Genomic DNA, 21,037 nt, shown 5'->3' with positions numbered 1-21,037 from the left:
AAGCCTACAAAGAAGACAAAAAAATATAATATATATGGTAGTATGTGCAAACACCAAGTTTTTCATACCAAAATTAGATCATTTGTTATGCCTACTGTAAGCTGGTGTCAATGGCAACTTATGTTAACTTTTCACCATTAATTCATGAAGTAACTTAGAAATGAAGTAGAAAATTTGGTAAATAAACTACAGTTAACTAAACCGTGCCAGACCCAATCAGAAGAGTCGTCAGATTTTTTTTTTGTCAATGAGTGGAAAATTTCACAAAGAGAGACATACTAACCAATTCAAAAAGCATCCAATATTTTAAGAGAGAATTGAAGACTGTAAGAAATTCAATACTTTGTCAAAACCAAAATCATTACATTGATTAAGCTATGGGCAGATTTTTCGGTATAAGCCATTTTTTCAATAAAAACCACTTGCAAAAAAGAATCAATGTAAATAACTGATAAAATGATGATAAGTCCCTACAAAGTACTATATACAAAGTTCGCAAAAAAATATAAGTCGAAGTTCGAGATACCCACAAGGTATGTGGAAATGCTTCCGGGATGTAAAAACATTCCTTTTTAAAAAGGTTGATTTACTATAGAATTAAATTTGTAGAGCAAAGATTTACTGCTGTGATACATTTTCACATTTCTAATCTTCTTCATATCTTTTGTCAACTTTATCGTTTCTGGGGTGAGTAAAATATTCTCGATAACGTTAGCTCTAATGTTTTGATTTTATTTTGCCTGGTAGTGGTAGATATAAATTAAAAATAAACTTTTTTAATTTCTATAATTATCAGAAAAGTTCTGCGATTGTTTGTTGAAAAGCTACATTGTATGTGATTAGACAAGTGCTATTCAAAACTTGCGTAGGAACTAGGGTTAGTTCGGATATCAATAATATTTACTATCCAGATAACGGATATATCCGGATACAGTAGACCCCACTTATTATGACCACCTTGGGACCAGACCATTTTGGTCATAATATCCGAATGGCCACAATAACCGACACTGTTTAACCACACCAGGATCAATACAGTTGGCATAAAAGAACAAAATATGTCAAATTCATCATTTATTTCATCAACGTTAAGCAGTAACATTAAAATGAACGTCAGTAAGTGAATTGGGAATCCAATTTTCACAATTGTGACTGAGAACTTGCATAACTGGCACTAGAAATTGATAGAAAAATCGGAAAAAGTAGTCATAGTAAACGGAGAGCTTAAAATGGAAAAATTCGGCACCAAATCAAAATGGTCATGTAAAGTGGGTGGTCATAATATCCGTGGTCATATTAAACAGATTCTACTGTATTTCTGTTTAAGCTAACCGGATAATAAACAGTAAACACATAGCAACCTTTTTATCCTAATTTCTAGTAATACATAATGTATAGATAGTTTTGTTATGAAAAACAACATATGTGTACAAAATTTCACAAATTATTGTTAAAGTCAGTAAATTCAGAAGCGTAAAATCGATCTCAAAAAGTTTTCTTTAGAAAACCTCTTCGTCCTCACCTTGCAATGCGTTTATAGTAAATTGTTAAACGCCTGGAGGATAACTTATACTCCTACTTGCGCGTTTCAATCGATTTGTGTATTGTTTGTGACATAATAGAATTAATTCTTTCAACTTTTAACGTCTTGTAGAGAACAAAAGGCAAAGAGCTGTGAATTAAACTTTTAATTAAGTTCAACATGGAGTCAAACACCACTTTTGTTCTGCTAGACTACCGGTTTCTGAAGACAGAAAAGTTCAAAATTTGCTACTAATAACGTTATGCATTTGTTATCCAGTTAACCAACACAATTTTATCCGGATATCACATAGCTAAAATAGTCTTGGTTAATCGGTGAACCGATATCTGGAGCCCATAACAGCAAGGTTTCTGCCTGTAAAATACTCAGGCCTGTTTTATGGGTAAGAACTCTTTGCAGTGAATTTTTTATTGCATGAAACATATTACAGTGTTAATTGAAAAGACAAAAAGCGACTTATACAACTTAGGTACAAGTATACCAACAACATACCAAAGTCTAAGCCAGATTGCAGAGAACTGACAGTTTTCAACAAAACCTTCAAAAGGCACAAGTGCAAGTGCCCACTCAGACTGCGGCGCACATTTTAAAACTTTAGCAATGAATTCAAACTACAAATTACTGTGAAGTTATATGAGTGCAGTTATATGAAGAAAAAGTTATATGATTACACATTAAACCCATGCTCAAGTACCTTAGGAAAAATGATATTAAGTGCACACTTGCCCACATCCACACCTGTATATAGGTTTGATTGGTAAACTTAGTAACATACTAAACACAGATCTAGTTGGCATCTGAACTACAAAACGCAGTGAAAAACATATATGTCAACGGAAATATGTGGCATGTTACAATTGATTGATCGTGATATATAGCATTTGAACATGTGGTTCAGAAAACAAATTTTTATCTTGTTTATGTGATTATCATAGTGAACTCAACAAGCAGTTCTACAATTTTGTGTTCAAATACCAGATCAAAGTCAAGACCACTAACTTTATAAAGGTCAGATGCATTTGTCTGTTATCGTATCGCAATGTTTAATTTTCTCCATTAGCTGCAGGGAGCAAAAATTGCAGAGCTATTCTTTATATGAAATACATAAACAGCTCTTAAATACATAAAGTACAACAAAAAACATGTTCAAAAACAGTTAATAAAAAAGAAAAAGTGCCAAGTTGCAAAGGCTTAAAACACGCAGGATGGCAATAATAAAATGGTGCTATAAGATGGTAAGCTAGCAAATTTAACATATCAACAACGTAACAATTAAGGTGCTAAATTTAAGAAAACATACACAGGAATATGCATAGGTAAATGTAGAGAGCATGCTTGCAAACATTAAAAATATTGTTATAGGCAGCCTAAATAGATTATGATCTGTAATTATCATTATAGGAAGTAACGTTATGAGCAAAAAAACCTTTAAGTGCAAAGCAAAGAAATGGTTCGATGAAACTGCAAATAAAAATTCCATCCCAGAGACCCGAATACCATTTCTGTGGCTGAATGAGGGCACAGTATTGAGACACACAAGTGCAATAAAAAGAAGAAACATCATAAACAGGAATTATTTAGTGGAGTGTTGCAATTAGGATACCATGCCTCTACATCAGAGGTGAGTAACCTTTTTGAACCCATGGGACGCTTTGGGATTAAAATTTTTACAGGCGGGCAAGGGCATAAAAACTTATGACGTCATAAGTAGTTTGGCCCCATATCTGCGCTCATAAATCTAAAAAACACTTTCATTGGTAGGTATCGCATTGTGGTAAGACAACCTCTAGCCTATCAGTTTAAAAATTACAGCTTTAAAATTCCCATAAACAAGGTTATTATTTAAAGAGAATAAACACACCGACTGTGGTACATACATACTAGTAATAAAAAACATTGAGAATAAAGAATAGAAAAGTAATAATAATAAATAAAAGAAAACATAGTAACAAACAAACGCAAAGAAATAATAAAAACCCAGTGACTGTTGTTATTTTTCCCAAAGAACGTTTTGTAATGTCAGTTTTCAGTTTGGAAATCTCCAGAACCAGCAATGAGAAAGACTTAATACAACGGTCATGTTATATTTTACTGACGATAATAAAGTGTCCGTGCCTGCACATGAAAAAGGCAAATAGTTTCTTGCCAACTGACTTTTGCAAAGTTGCGATGACTGAAACCTGACAAAATAAAGCAAAAAATGTAGCAGTTCAAAAAGAGTAACCTTTATTTATTCGCTATAGCAGATAAAGAAAAAAGATATATTATATAGTTGTGGGGGTCCGGTCTGTACTTCGTGGCAGGATTCGCCAAGATTTCGGGTGTGCAGACCCGCTAACTTAAGTGTACAAGAGCTCGCCAAATGTGCACCTATGCAATCTTTCTCAAGTGCATTTTTAGACTAACACTTGCAACTACAGCATTGAACTAGCAATCGATTTATCTGTGGACCGGATAAATTTTCATTGATTCTTATCGAATGGCCAATCGATGACTCTAAGCCTTTCTCACAGTGGCCTTTTCTCTGCTATGAATGTGTTCTTACTTCATACAATGGGTTGTCACAATTGGACTTGCCTGCCCCTTGATAATGTGTAAAGAGTTGTGACTGACTTGCACCTCAAAAAACTAATTATGGTCAAGGTAAAATATATATACTAATAAGCTGCGAGGACTTTACGTTTCTGGACCCTCTGTAAAGTGATAGCGGTAAGCAAGTCGCTACAGCGAGGTAACGTCTCACTTTGGTAGGTACCACAAACACAAAATGATCACGTAAGATTATATATAATTTCAACAATCTTTGGTGTGAAGGGAAATTTAAAATATTAAGCAACTATGTCTTTTACGAAGTCAAGCGGACAGAAAATTTACTTAAAATTTATCTCGTTGTAAAGCTCAGCAGCTGCCATGAAATGCAGACCGGGTGGAGGACAAAGAAAAAAAGTAATGATTAACTTTGTTTGATGATTCTAGTCCAGATTGGAAAATTTTCTACGTGCACACGAAATAAAAATTTAACTCTTTTACGTCAAAATGACATCCTACATATATTGCAAACCTATCAATTACAGACAATTATCTATCAATCAAATCCATGCATGACTACTATAGGCCTACCAAGGTTTCTCAACCAGGGCCCCATGGCGCCTCCAGCAGGGGGCTATGGGGCATTCTCCAGGGCCTCAAGCAGACGCATCACCAGTGAGCTATAATGTAGTAGGGAAAGATGAGGCAAAGTGGGACACCTCAAGTTTCTCATGTTGTTTAATCTTTGGCTCCGTCTACCCAGAAGCATTTGTTAGCTAGTAGTAAGCAGTAACTTCTGTGCAAAATTATCAGCACGAAGGCTACTGCACACACAGTAGTAAAGTAAAAAGCGTTTCGCAATCAGCAATCTACATTTTTCATTGATGAACATGGGGTCACGGATTTGGAGGGTCACTGTAAAGGGGTCACGAACCATGAAATGATGACAAGCACTGTATTATACCAATTCTCTTCCCATATACTCAACAATTATTTTTACAAAATACAAACAGTACATAAATACAATACCAGATCATCACAAGACAACTTATTTTTGCCCCAACCAAAACAGAAAAAGACAAAAAGAGCTTAATATTTAGAATGAATATTTAGATGTAATAGTTAGAGAGAAATTAAATCACTTAAATGTTTAGCTCTAAACTATTCAGATCTGAATTGCTACAGGAGAAATGCTGTTGAGGCGGCTGCATATAATTGTATGAATGTTTTTATAACATTCATTTTTTGTATATGAGGACAGCCAAATATTTTTTATTTGATTTACTATAGAATCTGGGACAGCAGATTTCGATAACCGCAAGTCCTTTGACAGCCCCATGCCAAGCAACTGTTTAATTTTTGTATACCTGTGTTATTTATTTATCTGAATGGCGAAATAAATTCCCTCTCTTTCTCTCTACTGTTTCATCTTGATCGCGTGGGAAACTCCTGACCTAAAAAACAGCAAACTTTCCAACCTGGATTAAGTTGTTGGTAACTTTCTAAAGCACTTCTATGCAAACTAATAATAACCTTTTAGTTCTTTCATTGTTTCTGGAACTATACATAACAGATGAAGATAAATTACCGAGATAAATTTCAAGTAAACTTTTTGCATACTTTACTTTACTCATGTCGATACGAATATGAGCATTGGAATTTCTGTAATACTGTAATAGGCTTAACTTCATACATTTTCGGAAAACAAGATTTAGGCCTATAGGCCTAGCCTGTCAGTCTAACTCTAAATCATAAACATAGCCTACATTTCCAACTCGAGTTGCAAAATGCGGGTCTCTTTTTGTTTTGTACTCCCACACCAGGATCAAGTACTGAGGAATTAGTACGTTATAATTTATTTTGTATTATCTCATAACTCCTTCCCATTTAATTCTTAAAGTCTAAGTACAACAGACCTCAAACTGCATTGATGCAAGCGAATATGAAAAAATAGATACAACCAGGTAACAGAAAATACACAGATTACACGCGCTTAGTAGACATGAGTAAATAGGCACATGTTATCTCTGGTACGGGTACCACATGGTACAGTTGTCACAGGACACCATAAGAATCAGCGCTCCCCAATCTTTTTCACTTGCGAGCCGCAATGCACTTACACACTTCGAAAATTCAGCCACACATCTCAACTAAATATCTAGAGAATATAAAAAACATATTCTAATTTATTTCAACAAAATATTTGTGACTATTTTAATTAAAATCGTTGTATGGCAGGGGCGGGCAACATACGGCCCGCAGACAGTTTCCGGTCTTACATGATAATGTGGTCTGCGGCCACAGTCGGCCGCAATCTCTCACTACTTGCTTACTACGTCAAATATAGTGATTGTTAGTTATTCTTTAAGAAGAAGTAAGGTACCTGTACCGAATAAGGCCCACCTAACACTTTTTTGAAAATAACTCAAGAATCATAAATGAGAATAGACTGAAAAATCGTATTCTATTAGTGAGGGTATATGACTACAACATATTAAAACCACAATACCTGACAACCCTCCCAAAAATTTTTATAAAGAAATTAAAAATTCCAAAAAATAGGCCTTATTAGGAGCATAGGTTCCTAATAAGGCCCACCAATTTTGTGAGTATTTTGATTCAAAACATAGTAATAGACAACATATAACATTATTAGAAATTTCACATTTTAAGTTGTACAAACATTTAAAAAGATTCCACTAGGCGCATCAAAGTAACTGCAACAATTTGCCAACTGATGACTGGAACCACTCTTGAAGTCTGGACATCAATTAGCCAAGCATCTTGTATGGGCCTTATTAGGCGCATGTGGCATCCACGAAAAAAATGTCACATTTTTATCATCAGAAAAATTTTAGCAAAAAAAAGTGCATTATCCTTTTCAATACTAAGTTGGTTGTTACATGAAAACTTCAGCCGGCTGACAACAGTTCATTTAACCGGACAAATTCTCACTTACTTTTTTTCTAAATTAACAAAACCACCTTAACTGCAAATATCAAATTTTTGTTGTGCTCTAGCGAATCGGTTGATCACGTGACAAGGATGAAATCTGGTAAACCATCATGAATTTATATTAGTTTTTATGTAGGGACAAAATCTTTCATTTATTTGCACGGGTTTGCGAAATATGAGCAATGGGCCTTATTAGGGACCGGGCCTTATTCGGTACAGGTACCTTATAACAGTCTGAATGGTGATGTCACATAAAGATAGAATAGGAACTGATGATACATAATTAATCCGGCCCGTCAAGTACTGTACTTCATTTTCTCATATCAGGCCCGCCGACCGAAGAAGTTGCCCGCTCCTGTTGTATGGTATGGTATGATAATCTTTATCGTCGGACTAAGGAAAGTCTTTGCACGACTTAAACCCGGCGATCTTCCTCATCACTCGAGTCCCAGTTACCGTGCTAGTCTTTGTGCAAATTCCAATTATCGCATTTTTGTTTTTCTGATTTTTTTTTATGTAGTATTGTCCGAATTTAGAAGTGTCCACCAGGTCCACCGAACAGGAGCAAGTATACTTAATGTAGCTTATACGCAATGTTAGCAATGTTAGCAATGTATACAAGTAAATCGTTGATGCCTTGTCCAAGGGTATTACAAAGGTATGGCGCCACTGTGTGTCAAATACGTAACACAAGCCACATTTTTTGCGGACCACTCAGTTTCCGAGTCTTCAGTCAAACGTTTCGCTGATTGGCTCAATTTACCGTGGATAACTTAGATTAAAAGAACTTCATTTGAAAAAAAGTATGTTTAGGATACACAGTTACACCCAGGGTGTCGAACCAGAACTGAACCTTTAAACCGGATTGAGTGGATGTTTTTTAAAAACCGCACCGGAACCAGGACACAATATATTAAATTTGTCTGAACCTAAACCGAACCAGAACCATTGAATAAAAAAACGAACCGGAGTCGAGCCTTTCTCAAATGTAACCACTTACTCAATACAATAATGTGAGTCAAGAGTTAGAGAAAATGCGTTTCCTAAGCTTAATTTAAAATATAGACGCCCTAAACTAATAAATTCCCCCTTATGGTGAAATTTCTTGAGCTAGCGAATTGCTACTTGGGCAGTGTATTTGAAGAAATTTAAAAAATGGTTAGCTAGATGTTGTCATCCGAATCCGGAGCAAACCATGTATTAGCAAGTTTACTGAACCAAAACTCGGAGTGGATAGAATGTGTGCGCCCGATGCAAACCTAAACCGGAGTAGAACCGGTAAAATAAAATTTTGTAAAACTTGAACCGGAGTTAAACCGTTTTCCACTACGGTTCGATTCCTTGGTTACACCAACGACAGTTCCAGTGGTTATTTTCTATCACTGTGACACAATCAGCATCGTTTCGAGACACATCGGTTGTGGGGCGCTGCCTTAACATAGCTGTCCTACCTTATCGTCAGTACCCTACTTAGCATACCAATTTAGGCTGTAGGCCTTGGCGCTCGGTTGTAAGCCGCCTTTGTTTATAAGGTACAGAAAAAAAATGAAAATCGATTGCCTACTTTTATATTAGCCGCCCAAAGTAGGCTACTATCACCGAAAAAAAAGACAACAATAAAATAAACATATGCGTTTCACCAAAACGTAAGCCATTTACCTTAGCTTCATGAATGAGAAAAGAGTCTATATTTCTGTACGGAAAACTGTATCAGATTTTTTGCTTATTTGTAGCCTAGTGTAAATTTTTACCATTAATTGTGTGATGCTAACCGGTGTTATAGCACAAACGCTCAATTGATGAACGAAAAAATGTTACAAGCACCAAAAGCTAAGGGGGAACTAGAGAAAAAATAATCTGATGTTGTATCACAAAGTGCTATTCATTCACTGGTGAAAGCACTTTAAAAAAACTTGCAATGGTTAACGAATTATCGTCAAATATGTTGCAAATTTAGAAGTCATCGTGACATCATCAGCAAAAATTTTGAATATAAGAGGGCATGAGGAAAGTCACGTTGCTAAACAATGGTGCTTGTTCAATTTTATATTCTCTGTCATTGGCGCGGTGGCGATGAAAAACCATAGCAAGTTGATAATCGCCAAGAAGGTTTGAAACGTGCGTGAAAAAGTTGAAGATATTTAATTGCTATAGTAATGACAATTAGTCCGTCATCGTAAGCCCTATTGATAAATTTTTATAGGGCCTATAGGCCCTTAATTGTGCATGCATCTGTGAAATTTACTGAAAGCTAAGTTTGGAAACACAGTATTGTTTCTCCCTAGACCTAGACTATCCAGGACTAGCTAAAGCCACAGTACGACGCCTATACGTAATTCTAAGCGCTTATCATCAAATACTGTAATGTGAATTTTTAAAAACAACCACGGTGACACCTTATCCACTCATCTAAACACAACACAATTTTATGAAAACGGTTTTGTTAATAACTTGAAAACAAAATTAACATTAACTTCGGAACCAGCGTATTCTTATCCATATAGGCTATGGGCTTGTTCCATGGCCATCCATATATATCCATATATCCGAAACGCTTAAACGTATTTCAATCTACCTTTGACAAACTTCACGCAGATAAAGACAACTTCAAGCGAAACTCCCTTTGCATCTAAGAGACGACGACCAGAGTAACTGTGATGTGGGGAATGACATTGCATAAAAAATCGTGCTTACTATAGATCCCAGCACTAAATTTACAGTAAACGTCAAAATTACACGGAGTGGAAAACTTACGTATGCCATATTAGATGTATCTCGAAAAATCTGGCATTGTTTTCAACGAAAGAGCTTATTGTCCTTAGAGTTTGGATTTAAAAACTAAACGAATTAATGAATTAATTTTTTTGCAAATTGTTTTATGAATACCTTTTTAGACGATTTTTATCTATTATATATAAATACAGTACTGTATATATATATATATTGAATTAGGGCAAATACTATAGGGGAAATCGTTTCAACTAAACTCACGACAAATGTTTTGATAATTTTCATAAATTTTAATCAAGTATAAGTAGTTTCTTATATACGTTATATGGTATAAGCTATATGGCTATATACGAGCGAACAAAATATCGGTGCAGTCAGCAGAGTAATATAAAATGTTCAGTCAGCTTAAAGATTGCTGTACACATATAAACTATAAGGGATATATGGTTATATTATATATGCAAATAAACTGAGCAAAGACTTATTTACTATTTAAGGACATAATTCGCGACGATTATTATTCCGTGAATTGGACGGACATGAACGAGTTTGTATAGATGACCCACTACAAGGAGCACCCAAGCAAGTTCTTCCTCGTCTAGGCAGGTCTTCACATCTAGCAGAAAAATGGCAAGAGCCATCCCAAGATGTCCACTGCGACCAGGTATCTGCCATAACGAAACAAGAGATAAATTTCCACACGAGCGTCATAACGACGTGATATACGAAACTGCTCATTTACAAACAAATACTGCATGCTGACAGAACAGTTTGATTTAGTCACTTGGGCAAATAGACGTGTTGCAGTCAACAGTTTCTTTGTTTTGTCCCGGGCATCCTGGACCGTTGATACAGGTGCGTCTACGAGTTGCTTTTCCTCCCGCGCAAGAAACAGGACACTCACCAGTTGACCAAGAACCCCAAGCTTAAAAACATGCGTATTAAATTTTTTTCTTAAAATGTTAAGCTAAACGCACAAAATTTACACATTGGAGCTTTTTTAAACATATTTCAGCCCTCAGGGTTTTGGCAAAAGCTATGCAATATCTTACTTGGACATGGTCTAGCATGACACGTCGCGATTCGTTCATCATCTCCAACGCACCCAGGTCCATTAATACAAGTCCGCCTTTGACGTATTCTTCCCTTTCCGCAAGTTACTGGGCATCGTCCAACGTCTAACCAAGCTCCCCACACTGTGTATTAAAGATTGTTATCAAACACCATCCAAACAAACGAGTATTGAACAGTATAAGCAGATATAGGACGCGAGAGGACTTGCCTGGACAAAGTTTGCTGTTGCAATCTAACTTTCGTTCATTGTCGCCTTCGCAACCGGGACCATTGATGCAAGATCTAGTTTGAGTTAATTTTCCTCCGCCGCAGGATTTGCTACATGACCCATAATTTTTCCACGGACCCCAAACTACAATCAAAGGAAATATCAACCTATCAGTAACCATTTGTGTATATACTACCTACCTTCGGTTCCTTCAATACAGTAGCATTTAATGATTTAAGTCAAAAGAACAATTTTAGGCGTTGTGGTACGTTAATTATGATGTAACAACTTTAGTGCAGTACATTCATACAAAAGAATGAAGAGTCAAACTAACCTGGACAAGCTTTAGTGTTGCATTCTACATTACGTTTGTCGTCTCCTTCGCATCCAGGTCCATTTATACAGAACCTTGTCTGAAGAATATATCCAGTTCCACAAGTTTTACCGCAAGATCCAACAGTTGTCCAACTGCTCCAGGCTAATAAGTTTGAAGTCGAAGGTAAGACCGGTTGTAGTATTTGTATACATCGATTTAATATATTTCATCACAGATGAAATAATGGTAAAGACAAGAAAAGTTATTTACTTGGGCATGATCGGGGAAAGCAAGACTGCGTTCTTTCATCATCTCCAACACAGCCAGGCCCATTAATACACGATCTACGTTGGCGATAGGTTCCAGAGCCGCAGGTAACGCTACAAGAAGTGACATCTTCCCATGATCCCCACACTGAAAATAATCAAGCAAGATTATTACAAAATAACTCAAGTCGTAATCTAATTGTTGTATAGTAACGTCTGTCTAATGTCTAGAGTACAATTATACCTGGGCAAGCGTGTACGTTGCAGCTGACCCTTCTCGAGGCGTCCCCGACACATCCCGGTCCGTTTAAGCATCGTCTACTTTCCCATCGAGTTCCTCCACTGCATCGTGCACTACAGGAACCAGTTGCCTGCCACTGACTCCAGCCTTTAGGTATGAGAATGTTGTTAATAGTCTATAATGTAAACTGTTATTGTTTTAAGACTAATTTTTGTTGCTTGTAATAGTTGTGTTTTCTAATAATTGTTTTTTACTAATCTAAACGTTGTTTTACACCTATCATCATAGCATTTCTCAACATACTCGGACAACCACGTGACGTCGTACAGGTCACAAGGCGAGCGCTTTGTCCATCACATCCCGGACCATTTTCGCATGCTCTGGTTTGAAGAGTATTTCCCCTACCGCATGTTACACTGCATGATCCACCGTCTCTCCAAGCGGTCCAAGCTGGGAAAGAAAAAAGTATCTAATATGACCATATAAATTGTAGTTGTTGCTTATATTTTAGTCTTGCATTTTCACCTGGGCAGGGCTGTTCGTTACAAGGAACATTTTGTTCAGCAGGCTCTTTGCATTTATCCTTGATCAAACATTCTCTTGTTTGTTGAATCGTGCCTACACCGCAACTTTTGCTGCATTCTCCTTGTATTTGCCATGGGCCCCAAACTAAAGACAACGTTTTAACGTTAAGTATAGCAGAGGTCTATATTAGATACAGGTTATAATACTTTCACGAAAACAAACTTGCGTGACTGACAACATCTTTAATAACATAGTCCCAAAATATCTTGCGAGTTTGTACAATGCTTATGGTGGGAAAAGCAGTTGGGTTTTTATTGTGTGGTATATTTCGAGATTGTGAGTCGTGAGAAAGTAGCTTCCGTCTTTTAGAAAAATAGCCAGTCGGATATAACAGTGGTGACACTTCCGACCGCATAAAAAATATAGCCTATTTCTCTTTGAATCTGAGCTCGGTTTTTGAAAGTCTTGCTTAATTAGGTTAAATTGTGTGGGGAAAGTACCTGCACATGGATCAGGATTGCATGGTGTTGTTCGTCTGTCCTGGCCTTCACACCCTGGACCATTTGAACAAAACCGAGCTTCCTCAAGATCTCCGCCTCCACAAGTAACGCTGCATTCTCCAAGTGATACCCAATCGCTCCAAGCTTAAAAAAGGAACATTTCTTTAAGCTTATTTACCCATAAATCTACGTGGGTTGAATGAAGTAAAGAACGATGGCGATCATTGCGGTACTTGGACATTTTTTCGTATTGCAGGCGATTGTTCTGGTGTTGTCACCAACACATCCTGGTCCGTTAAGGCAGGATCGGCTCTCCAATCTGTCCCCTCTACCGCAAGTGATGCTGCATCCTCCAGCTGGAATCCAATCGCTCCAAGCTATACACAAACAAAGGAAATAAAAAAACTTTCACTTAAATCTACTGTATGTACAGTAAATTAATCCAATGCTAAATTTGCCAAGCCATATGAGTAAGAGCGTCAGGAAACCTATATCCATTTATTCTCTGTGTCAGACGTAATGAGATATACAGAAACAGACGTAATTGCCAACATAGTGAAAATGATATTGAATAATATCAACTTTATGCTAACTTGGACATGGTTGAAGATTGCAGTGAACGATCCTTTCATTCTCTCCCTGGCAATCAGAGTCACCGATGCAATTTCTTCTTTCAGTAATGCGTCCTTCGCCGCAAGTAACGTCACAATTTCCAGCTTTCTCCCAAGCACTCCATTCTAAAGTAAAAATTTTCTGTTACTGAAAGTAGAAAAAATAGGTCATTTTTTTCAAACAGAACTTACTTGGACAATCCTGTTTGTTGCAATCGTAGTTTCTATTACTCGGCCCGCTGCAGCCCGGGCCACCTAAACACGCTCTTATCTCGAAGATCTTACCACCGCCACAAGAAACGCTGCATTCCCCGGCTTCTACCCAATCACTCCACTCTGAACAGCAAGCGATATACTATAATTATGCTGCTGTTCCTAGATTATTTATATGTTTCGAGTGTTACATGAAAACAGAAATTTTTAATGTTTTCGTCAAACCTGGACATTTCCCGAGTACGCAATCTAGCATCTGTCTACTTTCACCCACACAACCGGGTCCATTAACACACGTTCGAGTTTGAGAACGTTTGCCACTTCCACATGTGACAGTGCAACCGTCTTCGTCGTTCCAAGCGCCCCAAACTACAAAAGAAGATTAAGTCGGCCGTCAGCTACCCTACAACGAGTAAAATCGTTGTTGTACAATATGCGGAGACTTACCTGGACAAGCTTGTGTGTTGCATTCGATGTTTCGTGTACTGGGACCTGTGCAACCTGGTCCGTTTAAACACATCCGTGTTTGCATCGTTGTTCCATTTCCACAGCTTTTGCTGCAAGGACCTGTTGGGCTCCATTCGCTCCAAACTGAAAAAAAAACAGATTTAAATCATTTCACAGACTGTTTCTTTGTCAAATTCAGAAGATCTTTAGCCTACGTACTTTTTGTTGCTGTATTTTGCTTGATCCAAGGTATGACGGCTAATATGTTTGAATAAAATGCGGGAAATAATTCTCTTCTTCCATTAATTGTAAACGTTTGACCACATCCCCATCCCCAGCTAACAATACCAATTTGAACCCAACAGCTTTCGCCGGTTTCATCATCCCTGACCTATATGGCAAATGTCGTAAAGAAACAAGTAAATATTTCATCGATAACTTTACTGAAATATATTTTGTATGAACAGTGGCTATAGAAAAATATTTCAAGCATACCGTACATGACACAATTGTTCAGTTAAACTATAATGCCTATAGTTTATAAATATCGATACCTCTCTAACAAGCGGTCCCCCACTGTCACCTCGGCAAGCATCAACCACGTTTTCCGACGATCCTCCAACTCCGCACAGCATCCGATCCGTGATGTCAATTGTTGGTGGCAAGCCATCCTTTACCATTTCATCTCGTGCTTCCTCACACATTGCGTCACTCCTAAGTCGGATGAGACCTTGCCTCAGATAACTGGAAGCCGGCCCGTGTCTTTGGAATGCACTGATGCTCCTGGTTGAACCGAATCCAGTTATCACCGCTAAAATATTTTTGTCGTTCTGTTCGTTCCGTTGAATCAACCAATCTCCTGCAAAGTGAATAAGACGTAAAGTGTCTCATAAACTTCGGTATAAGAAAAGATAGTTTTATCCGCTTCCATACCTTCAGTGCGACATTTTTGCTCATCACTGTCGTTTTCTTTAGTTAGACCTAATTTCTTCAAGTAATTTTCTGCGCAGTTGCCCGCTGTCATGCATGGTAAGCAAATAGGTTTCACGTGGGTTGAATATTGAATGACACTGTCAACCTCTTCCCGTTGCCATCTCGTTCTAACTTGCACCATTTTTGCACCAATTTTTATCTACCTCAATTAAGAAATGACATTAGTTCTACTGATACTAAATCTTACTTTTTAAAGTAAGCAGTAAGTTGTTGGTAAATGACTTCGATGTCATTTGATAAAGAATTACGATGAACGAAACCTAACTATAACCACTTTTAGTGTTTTAGATGTAGTTACCAATGCTATGTCGTAGTCGAATGTATCAGTCCTGTAACTTGGATGTACTATTATTCGGGATGCATCAAATACTTGAACGTGCGAAGGTAGTCGATCCGTGCTGTGTAGCGGTTTTCGAGTTAGACCTTAATAAGTAAAGAAAAAGCTCTTATTATTTTCACCGTTGAAGATAAGGTAGGTCTAGGGAAGTATTATTTGTATTATAGATTATTCATTTGTTTGTAAGTTTCATTTTCCACTTTTATTGCAAGTGAACTGACAATTTACCGAATGTCATTAGAATGTCCCTCGCCCATTCAACGGACTTGTCGATTCCATCAAATATATGAGCCGCGGTAAGTACCCACCGGTCGTTGACAAGCGAACCACCACCTCTGCTTGATCTGTACGACTGTGTATAAGAGGCAAGTCAGATGAGCGTAAGCAAAAAAATTATCAAAAATTGATCGCAACTACTTACGTTGAAAACAGTTGAATGGTACAAAGTTATCAGCACTTGCCAGGGCCATGCGCCGTCTCCCGCCCTATAACCACCAAGAACATTACCAACCATCGCTTGCTTTTTTACAGCTCCAACATCCCCAGCTTTTCCACATAGCCCATTATCTTTGAAGATTGAATTTAAAACAAATTTTATTACTGATTTAAAACGCTGACATTTGCATTGTAAATTTTGCAAGTCTGCGTATACTGTATATGAGTCGTCGAAAGAACCTTTAATTAACCTTTATTTATTATTTATTATGTAATTTTAACCTTTATTATCTTCTTCTTCGTTGTTGCCGCTTGTGTTACGCATATTAAGATTTGGGTTTGGAAGAAATCTTCCAAAAACTGCGCCCAGGGATCGAATTTGATCATTTACTCTACTATTGAACAAATTTTCTCCAAACGACAATATATAAACCTTTAAACAGTTTACAGTATGTTACAACACAGATAGTACATGCAATGTTGTGAATATGTGCAACAGATATAGAATAATAATTTCAACGTAAACATTTCTATCTATGTTGTACAATCTTCGATAGTTTTATGTATACGGTAGGCAGCATCGTAGAAAACCTCTTCCAAATCGTCCTTATATGTCGCTTTGATGTTTTCCATAGCATTCTGCGGGTCGTTACCTCCTTTGTTTAGCCCTTCGCATAACAAAGATAACAATAACAAAGATGCAGTAAATGCCAAATAGTTAACTTTTGCAAAATCATATTCAATATTCATTAAACATTAAGTGACTATTTCACCGTAAATATAGATTGGTCACGCAGCTTGTTGTTGAAGATTAACGACTATAGGTTAGAAGAATAGGAATGCAAAAATTTGATCTTAGCTATTTCGGGTTGAAACGAAGTTTGATTTAGGCTAGAAGGTAATATTAAGTTAAGTTGAGTTTACTGTGTTATAACGTAAGTTACATTAACAGGAAACTGTGAAAAATAGCTTCGAACTCACAATTTTTCCGGTGATATAGTGGCAGCTAATAAACTTTATTCACCGTTTACAAATAAAAATGCTAGACGTTCCCCGACTTGACTTTTGGCAAAAGAAAATTGTAAAGTTTCGTTCAGTCGAATCAGGAGCTTGTACGTGTTTCTGCGAGATCCAATTCTCCGAAGTATATTACCTGCAGTGAGTGTTCGGTGACTTTCTCCTTAGTTTAGAAAATCCTGCAGCTGACGATGATTCATTTCAAACTTACGTCTGTCGGTTACGATGTTGCTTAGAACGTCAATGACCTGAGATATCGGTCTAGTCCTCAATTCAAGCGCCACTTCTACTTCAGAAGCGTAAACAAGTACGGTGCATTTGATTAATCCTTCCCTTCCAATCTGCAAAAAATCAAATAGAAGAAAAGAACGAGTTTAAAGAAATGTACCGTGACGCGGTTATGTTATTATCTATTGTTAATTTCCATTCTGATAACAAACATTGAAAGTCCTTTTCAACAAGGCATCCAGTATTTTAGCTATAGTCAAATTATTTACGTGATTTGTTTTATGTAATAATATATTACCGTTTCAACTCTGCCTTTCGCGAAGGATAGAGAATTTTTTAAGGCGCTAGTTCTAACGTCATCAGATACGTCAATTGCAATATAGACTTCGGTGTTGGCTTGTTCTTCTGAATCAATCACGTGACCGACGTTTATAGACAAAGATTCATCTTCTAACTTTGACGTAATTCGTTGCAATTTGCTCAAGGAATTTTTAGACTCGTCATGATATCTCGGATCTACAGTATATGAATGTGTATGGGATATGGCTTTGCTTGATAGTTCCCTATATAATACTATCAAAACTTTAAAATTAAGCCTTGCCAATATGACAGCTTACGTTTTATTCAATCATACTTATGCACTTAGGTACTCCACCACCGCTCCACTGAAGAAAATAAAGACATTCCTGGTTTTTTTCTCCGGTCATTGTATATCCCGGATCACATTCAAACTGCACCCTCCTTCCAACGCCGAATCCTCGACCGGCCAAAATGACTCCATTTATTGGGACTCCAGGATGTGGACAACGCAATCTTCTGTCTGAAAGTTGACTACTTTTTTATCAATGAGTTTAAAATTATAGCTGATAAAAATTTGGTTTTTCGTACAAGCAGTACGCAGCATGACTAATAAGCTTATTGCAGTAATTTATAGCACCAACCAATAATGTCACACACGGTATCCTTTCCACTCCATAAACCACTTTTCTGACACGTCCGTTTACTGTCACCTAGCAAGCGATGAAATGACCTACAGCGTAAAATTACTTGGTCACCAACGTAAAAAGGCCCGGGCTGATGGTTGACCATTATACCACCCATCGCTTCAACGGATGGGGCGGGATCTCCGCAAGTGATTCCTGTTGTGGGGACAAAGAAAAAACGATATAAAAGGGCCAATACTGCATAAATAGCCAACGAGCAACACAACCAGTCAACCATTGTCTGAAATTCCCTGTCATCGTGACACCAAAGTCGTGTTGAATTAAAAGTATGAGCAGGTTAAACTCATTGTTCAACGACTAAAGCACCGGCATCGAAAAAGTTTGGAGTACAAGTTCAAAAATATTGAAACTGGCACAAAATGACTCGGCTAAATTGCTAAATGCAGTAACACTGCTTATTATTCGGTAGCCCACTTGTTACTAATATGTTATTGTCATCTGTTAGTATATACAGTTCTATCGGCATACTATTGTCACTATATGTTGGCATCTATATAGAATAATATCAATATTTTATTCAAGACATTATAGTTTCGCTAACTTTCGCAAGTTATAAGATGTCCATCCCATGTCCCCCCACCAGTACAAGTTCTGGTTGGATTTCCAGACCCAACATAAAATCCTTCATCGCATGAGTAAAAAGCAATGCCACCAAATCCTTGATCAGATACCGTAACTTTGGCGTTGTTGGCAGGAGGTGGCTGACCACAGTTGACACCTAAAATGTACAAAAAAAACGAAGTTTGTAAATTCAAACGTTTAGTAAACTAGGTTGCAAGTGAAAGATTAGCGTAAATTAACTTAAAAATTTATCTAATATTTTCATATAAATTTATGTGTTAATTTGCCGCTCAGAAACCCTCAAATATTTATTAATGGATTTGTTTGCTCGATAGAATACGCGATACATACGTCGACTAATACAAGTTCTACCACAGGGGCCATCACAGGTGCAGTAAGAATTGCCTGAGCAATCTCCGTTTGTTATACAGGTCCGACCACAAATCATTCCATTATCTTCCGCCCCAATGAAGCTATAAGGCTCACACGCCCCTATAAACAGAAAAAATTTTTAACAGAAGATAAAAATGTAACAGCAAGTAACAGCTTGATTCGTATCATACGAGTGCAAGATGTCAACCCTAGCCGTGTCCAGTTTTTCCTGCCATGGCAAAGATGTTGAACCTCAGGCATTTCTCGGCTATAGCCTGGGTCACACAAGTACTCTGCAACGTCGTCAAACTGGTAAGGTGGTGTTGCTCCGGGCACGAGGGAACCGTTTTCATGTCTTCGAAAAACTCGAATTCCGGTCGAGTGTTGTATGCTTGGTAGTTCATCACAGTAATTTTCTGTACAAAACATATACATCGTTAATCATCGGCAATAATGGAAAGGAAGCATTTTATTTTGTTTGTGTGTTATGATTTTAGATTAATGTATATACACATGACTTGAATTTCTCACCTGGATTTATACACGAATATCCACACTCATGATCACAGCGACAAACTTTTGCGCCCTTGCATTTGTCAGCACTTATCGTGCACGATTTTCTGCAAGGTCTTCCCACAGCACGTGCTGCTTGTGTATCTCTGCTAGGGCACTGTCCTGTAAATAAATGCGATGTCTATAAAGTTTACGTGAGAGTTTTCAATTTAAAAACACAAAGAACAATATTTGAACGTAAAGCCGGTGATGGTCAACAGGCGAAAGCCAACTTTCTGTTTGACCCGGAATCATTTGTTTTCATCCAATGAAACTTTTCAATAAATGTCAATTCAATGATGTTTTAAATCTTTATCAGAACCACCCAATTTAGGCTGCGTTCGATGTGAGGCATGTAACGCATGTGGCATGACTATAAACTTTTGGCTGAGTATAACCTATAGTTAGCATGCGACGGATAATCAGACTATTTCGCCGGAGGATAACAGGCGTTTTAAGCATCGGTATAGCCTACTAACTTTGCTTTATCGCTCAAACATAATACTACCAACTAGATTAGTTTCTTACCTTGTATAGTGATAAGAAAGGTGATAAAACACAAAGTGGATAACAACAATCCTAGATTCACTGATTTCATTTCTGTCTTACCTTCTTATGCCGATATCTATAAAGGCTAAACAAAAAACAACTCATTCGTTAATGTCTAACTTTTACACATGATGGACGCGACCATAGCAATTAAGTTTTGGCATGACTTCAAAATTCTAGATGTTATATAGCCTACAGATTAACCTATGTATCTTATACCTTCTGACAGGCAAGGGACTTCGTTTTTCATTAATGCTATCTTACAGAATTTCTTCAGACATACACCCTTGCTACTGGTAACGGTAAATGAACTATAAACGTAAACAGCCGAAACCAATTTTCGTCGCATGATTATTCAGAAAACTTTCCTCGTCATTATCACGCCATGAATCGCGTCAGTCCGGGCTTCCCCAGTTTTAAACAATTTCGATTAATCATCATCACTTGTGGTTGCAAGTTCAAGGAACTTTGTTACCAAACCTAATTCTCCAGACATTATTTCACAGCCGAAAACGAAGTAAATTTACAGAGTTAATTTTAGAAATATTTACCTCGGTCAAATTTAAAGACCAAAAACAACTTTCGGCAAAATAAATTTGCACAGAATAATTCAATTGCTGTATTTAGCAATGTATAAGCTATCATATAGATTGTAAAAATTTGCTGTATGGTAATAAATATTTACTTTTGTAATCAAAGGTTATTACCGTTATTAATATCGGTAGGCTGGCAGCATGTAAGTTAATAACTTTTTATTCAAAATCTATAAATTTCTGTGCGAATAAAAAGTAAGAGTCAGCTACTGTAATTGGTTAATTATATAATGGCACA

At 37.1% G+C, this 21,037-nt stretch overlaps 1 protein-coding gene across 2 annotated transcripts; it reads right to left on the bottom strand.

Moving 5' to 3' along the window:
- Positions 1 to 10,026: 10,026 nt before the first annotated feature.
- Positions 10,027 to 20,958, bottom strand: LOC143455431 (uncharacterized). 2 transcript variants are annotated; one of them, XM_076955090.1, is made up of 34 exons: positions 20,914 to 20,958; positions 20,186 to 20,291; positions 19,637 to 19,780; positions 19,297 to 19,521; positions 19,085 to 19,225; positions 18,714 to 18,890; positions 18,110 to 18,307; positions 17,803 to 17,988; positions 17,467 to 17,684; positions 17,152 to 17,281; positions 16,948 to 17,076; positions 16,515 to 16,591; positions 16,206 to 16,356; positions 15,910 to 16,055; positions 15,717 to 15,840; positions 15,450 to 15,574; positions 15,092 to 15,290; positions 14,713 to 15,017; positions 14,378 to 14,549; positions 14,159 to 14,302; positions 13,937 to 14,080; positions 13,691 to 13,834; positions 13,481 to 13,624; positions 13,121 to 13,264; positions 12,888 to 13,031; positions 12,388 to 12,531; positions 12,166 to 12,312; positions 11,866 to 12,009; positions 11,626 to 11,769; positions 11,374 to 11,517; positions 11,040 to 11,183; positions 10,810 to 10,953; positions 10,542 to 10,682; positions 10,027 to 10,425 (listed from the first exon to the last, which is right to left on the bottom strand). In XM_076955090.1, the coding sequence occupies exons 2-34, from the start codon at positions 20,253 to 20,255 to the stop codon at positions 10,250 to 10,252; spliced, it is 5,109 nt and encodes a 1,702-aa protein (XP_076811205.1). In that variant the 5' UTR covers positions 20,256 to 20,291; positions 20,914 to 20,958; the 3' UTR covers positions 10,027 to 10,249. The 2 variants fall into 2 exon arrangements, with proteins under 2 accessions (XP_076811205.1, XP_076811204.1); XM_076955089.1 differs by lacking the exon at positions 20,914 to 20,958 and adding an exon at positions 20,426 to 20,552.
- Positions 20,959 to 21,037: the final 79 nt, after the last annotated feature.

The sequence above is a fragment of the Clavelina lepadiformis genome, chromosome 1 (assembly GCF_947623445.1).
Source record: "Clavelina lepadiformis chromosome 1, kaClaLepa1.1, whole genome shotgun sequence".
NCBI classification, from domain to species: domain Eukaryota; kingdom Metazoa; phylum Chordata; class Ascidiacea; order Aplousobranchia; family Clavelinidae; genus Clavelina; species Clavelina lepadiformis.
The sequence above is the reverse complement of the archived record's forward strand: the minus strand, read 5'-3'. Positions and strand labels throughout refer to the sequence as shown.

Bases quoted from the DNA above. Each gene is read 5' to 3' on its own strand.
- LOC143455431 (XM_076955090.1), bottom strand. From the start codon at position 20,255: ATGAAATCAGTGAATCTAGGATTGTTGTTATCCACTTTGTGTTTTATC. The intron at 16,056-16,205 runs GTTAAAATTACA...CAATCTTCAAAG, and splicing joins CGAAGAAGAAGATAATAAAG to ATAATGGGCTATGTGGAAAA. The intron at 14,550-14,712 runs GTATCGATATTT...TTTGCCATATAG, and splicing joins GGGGACCGCTTGTTAGAGAG to GTCAGGGATGATGAAACCGG.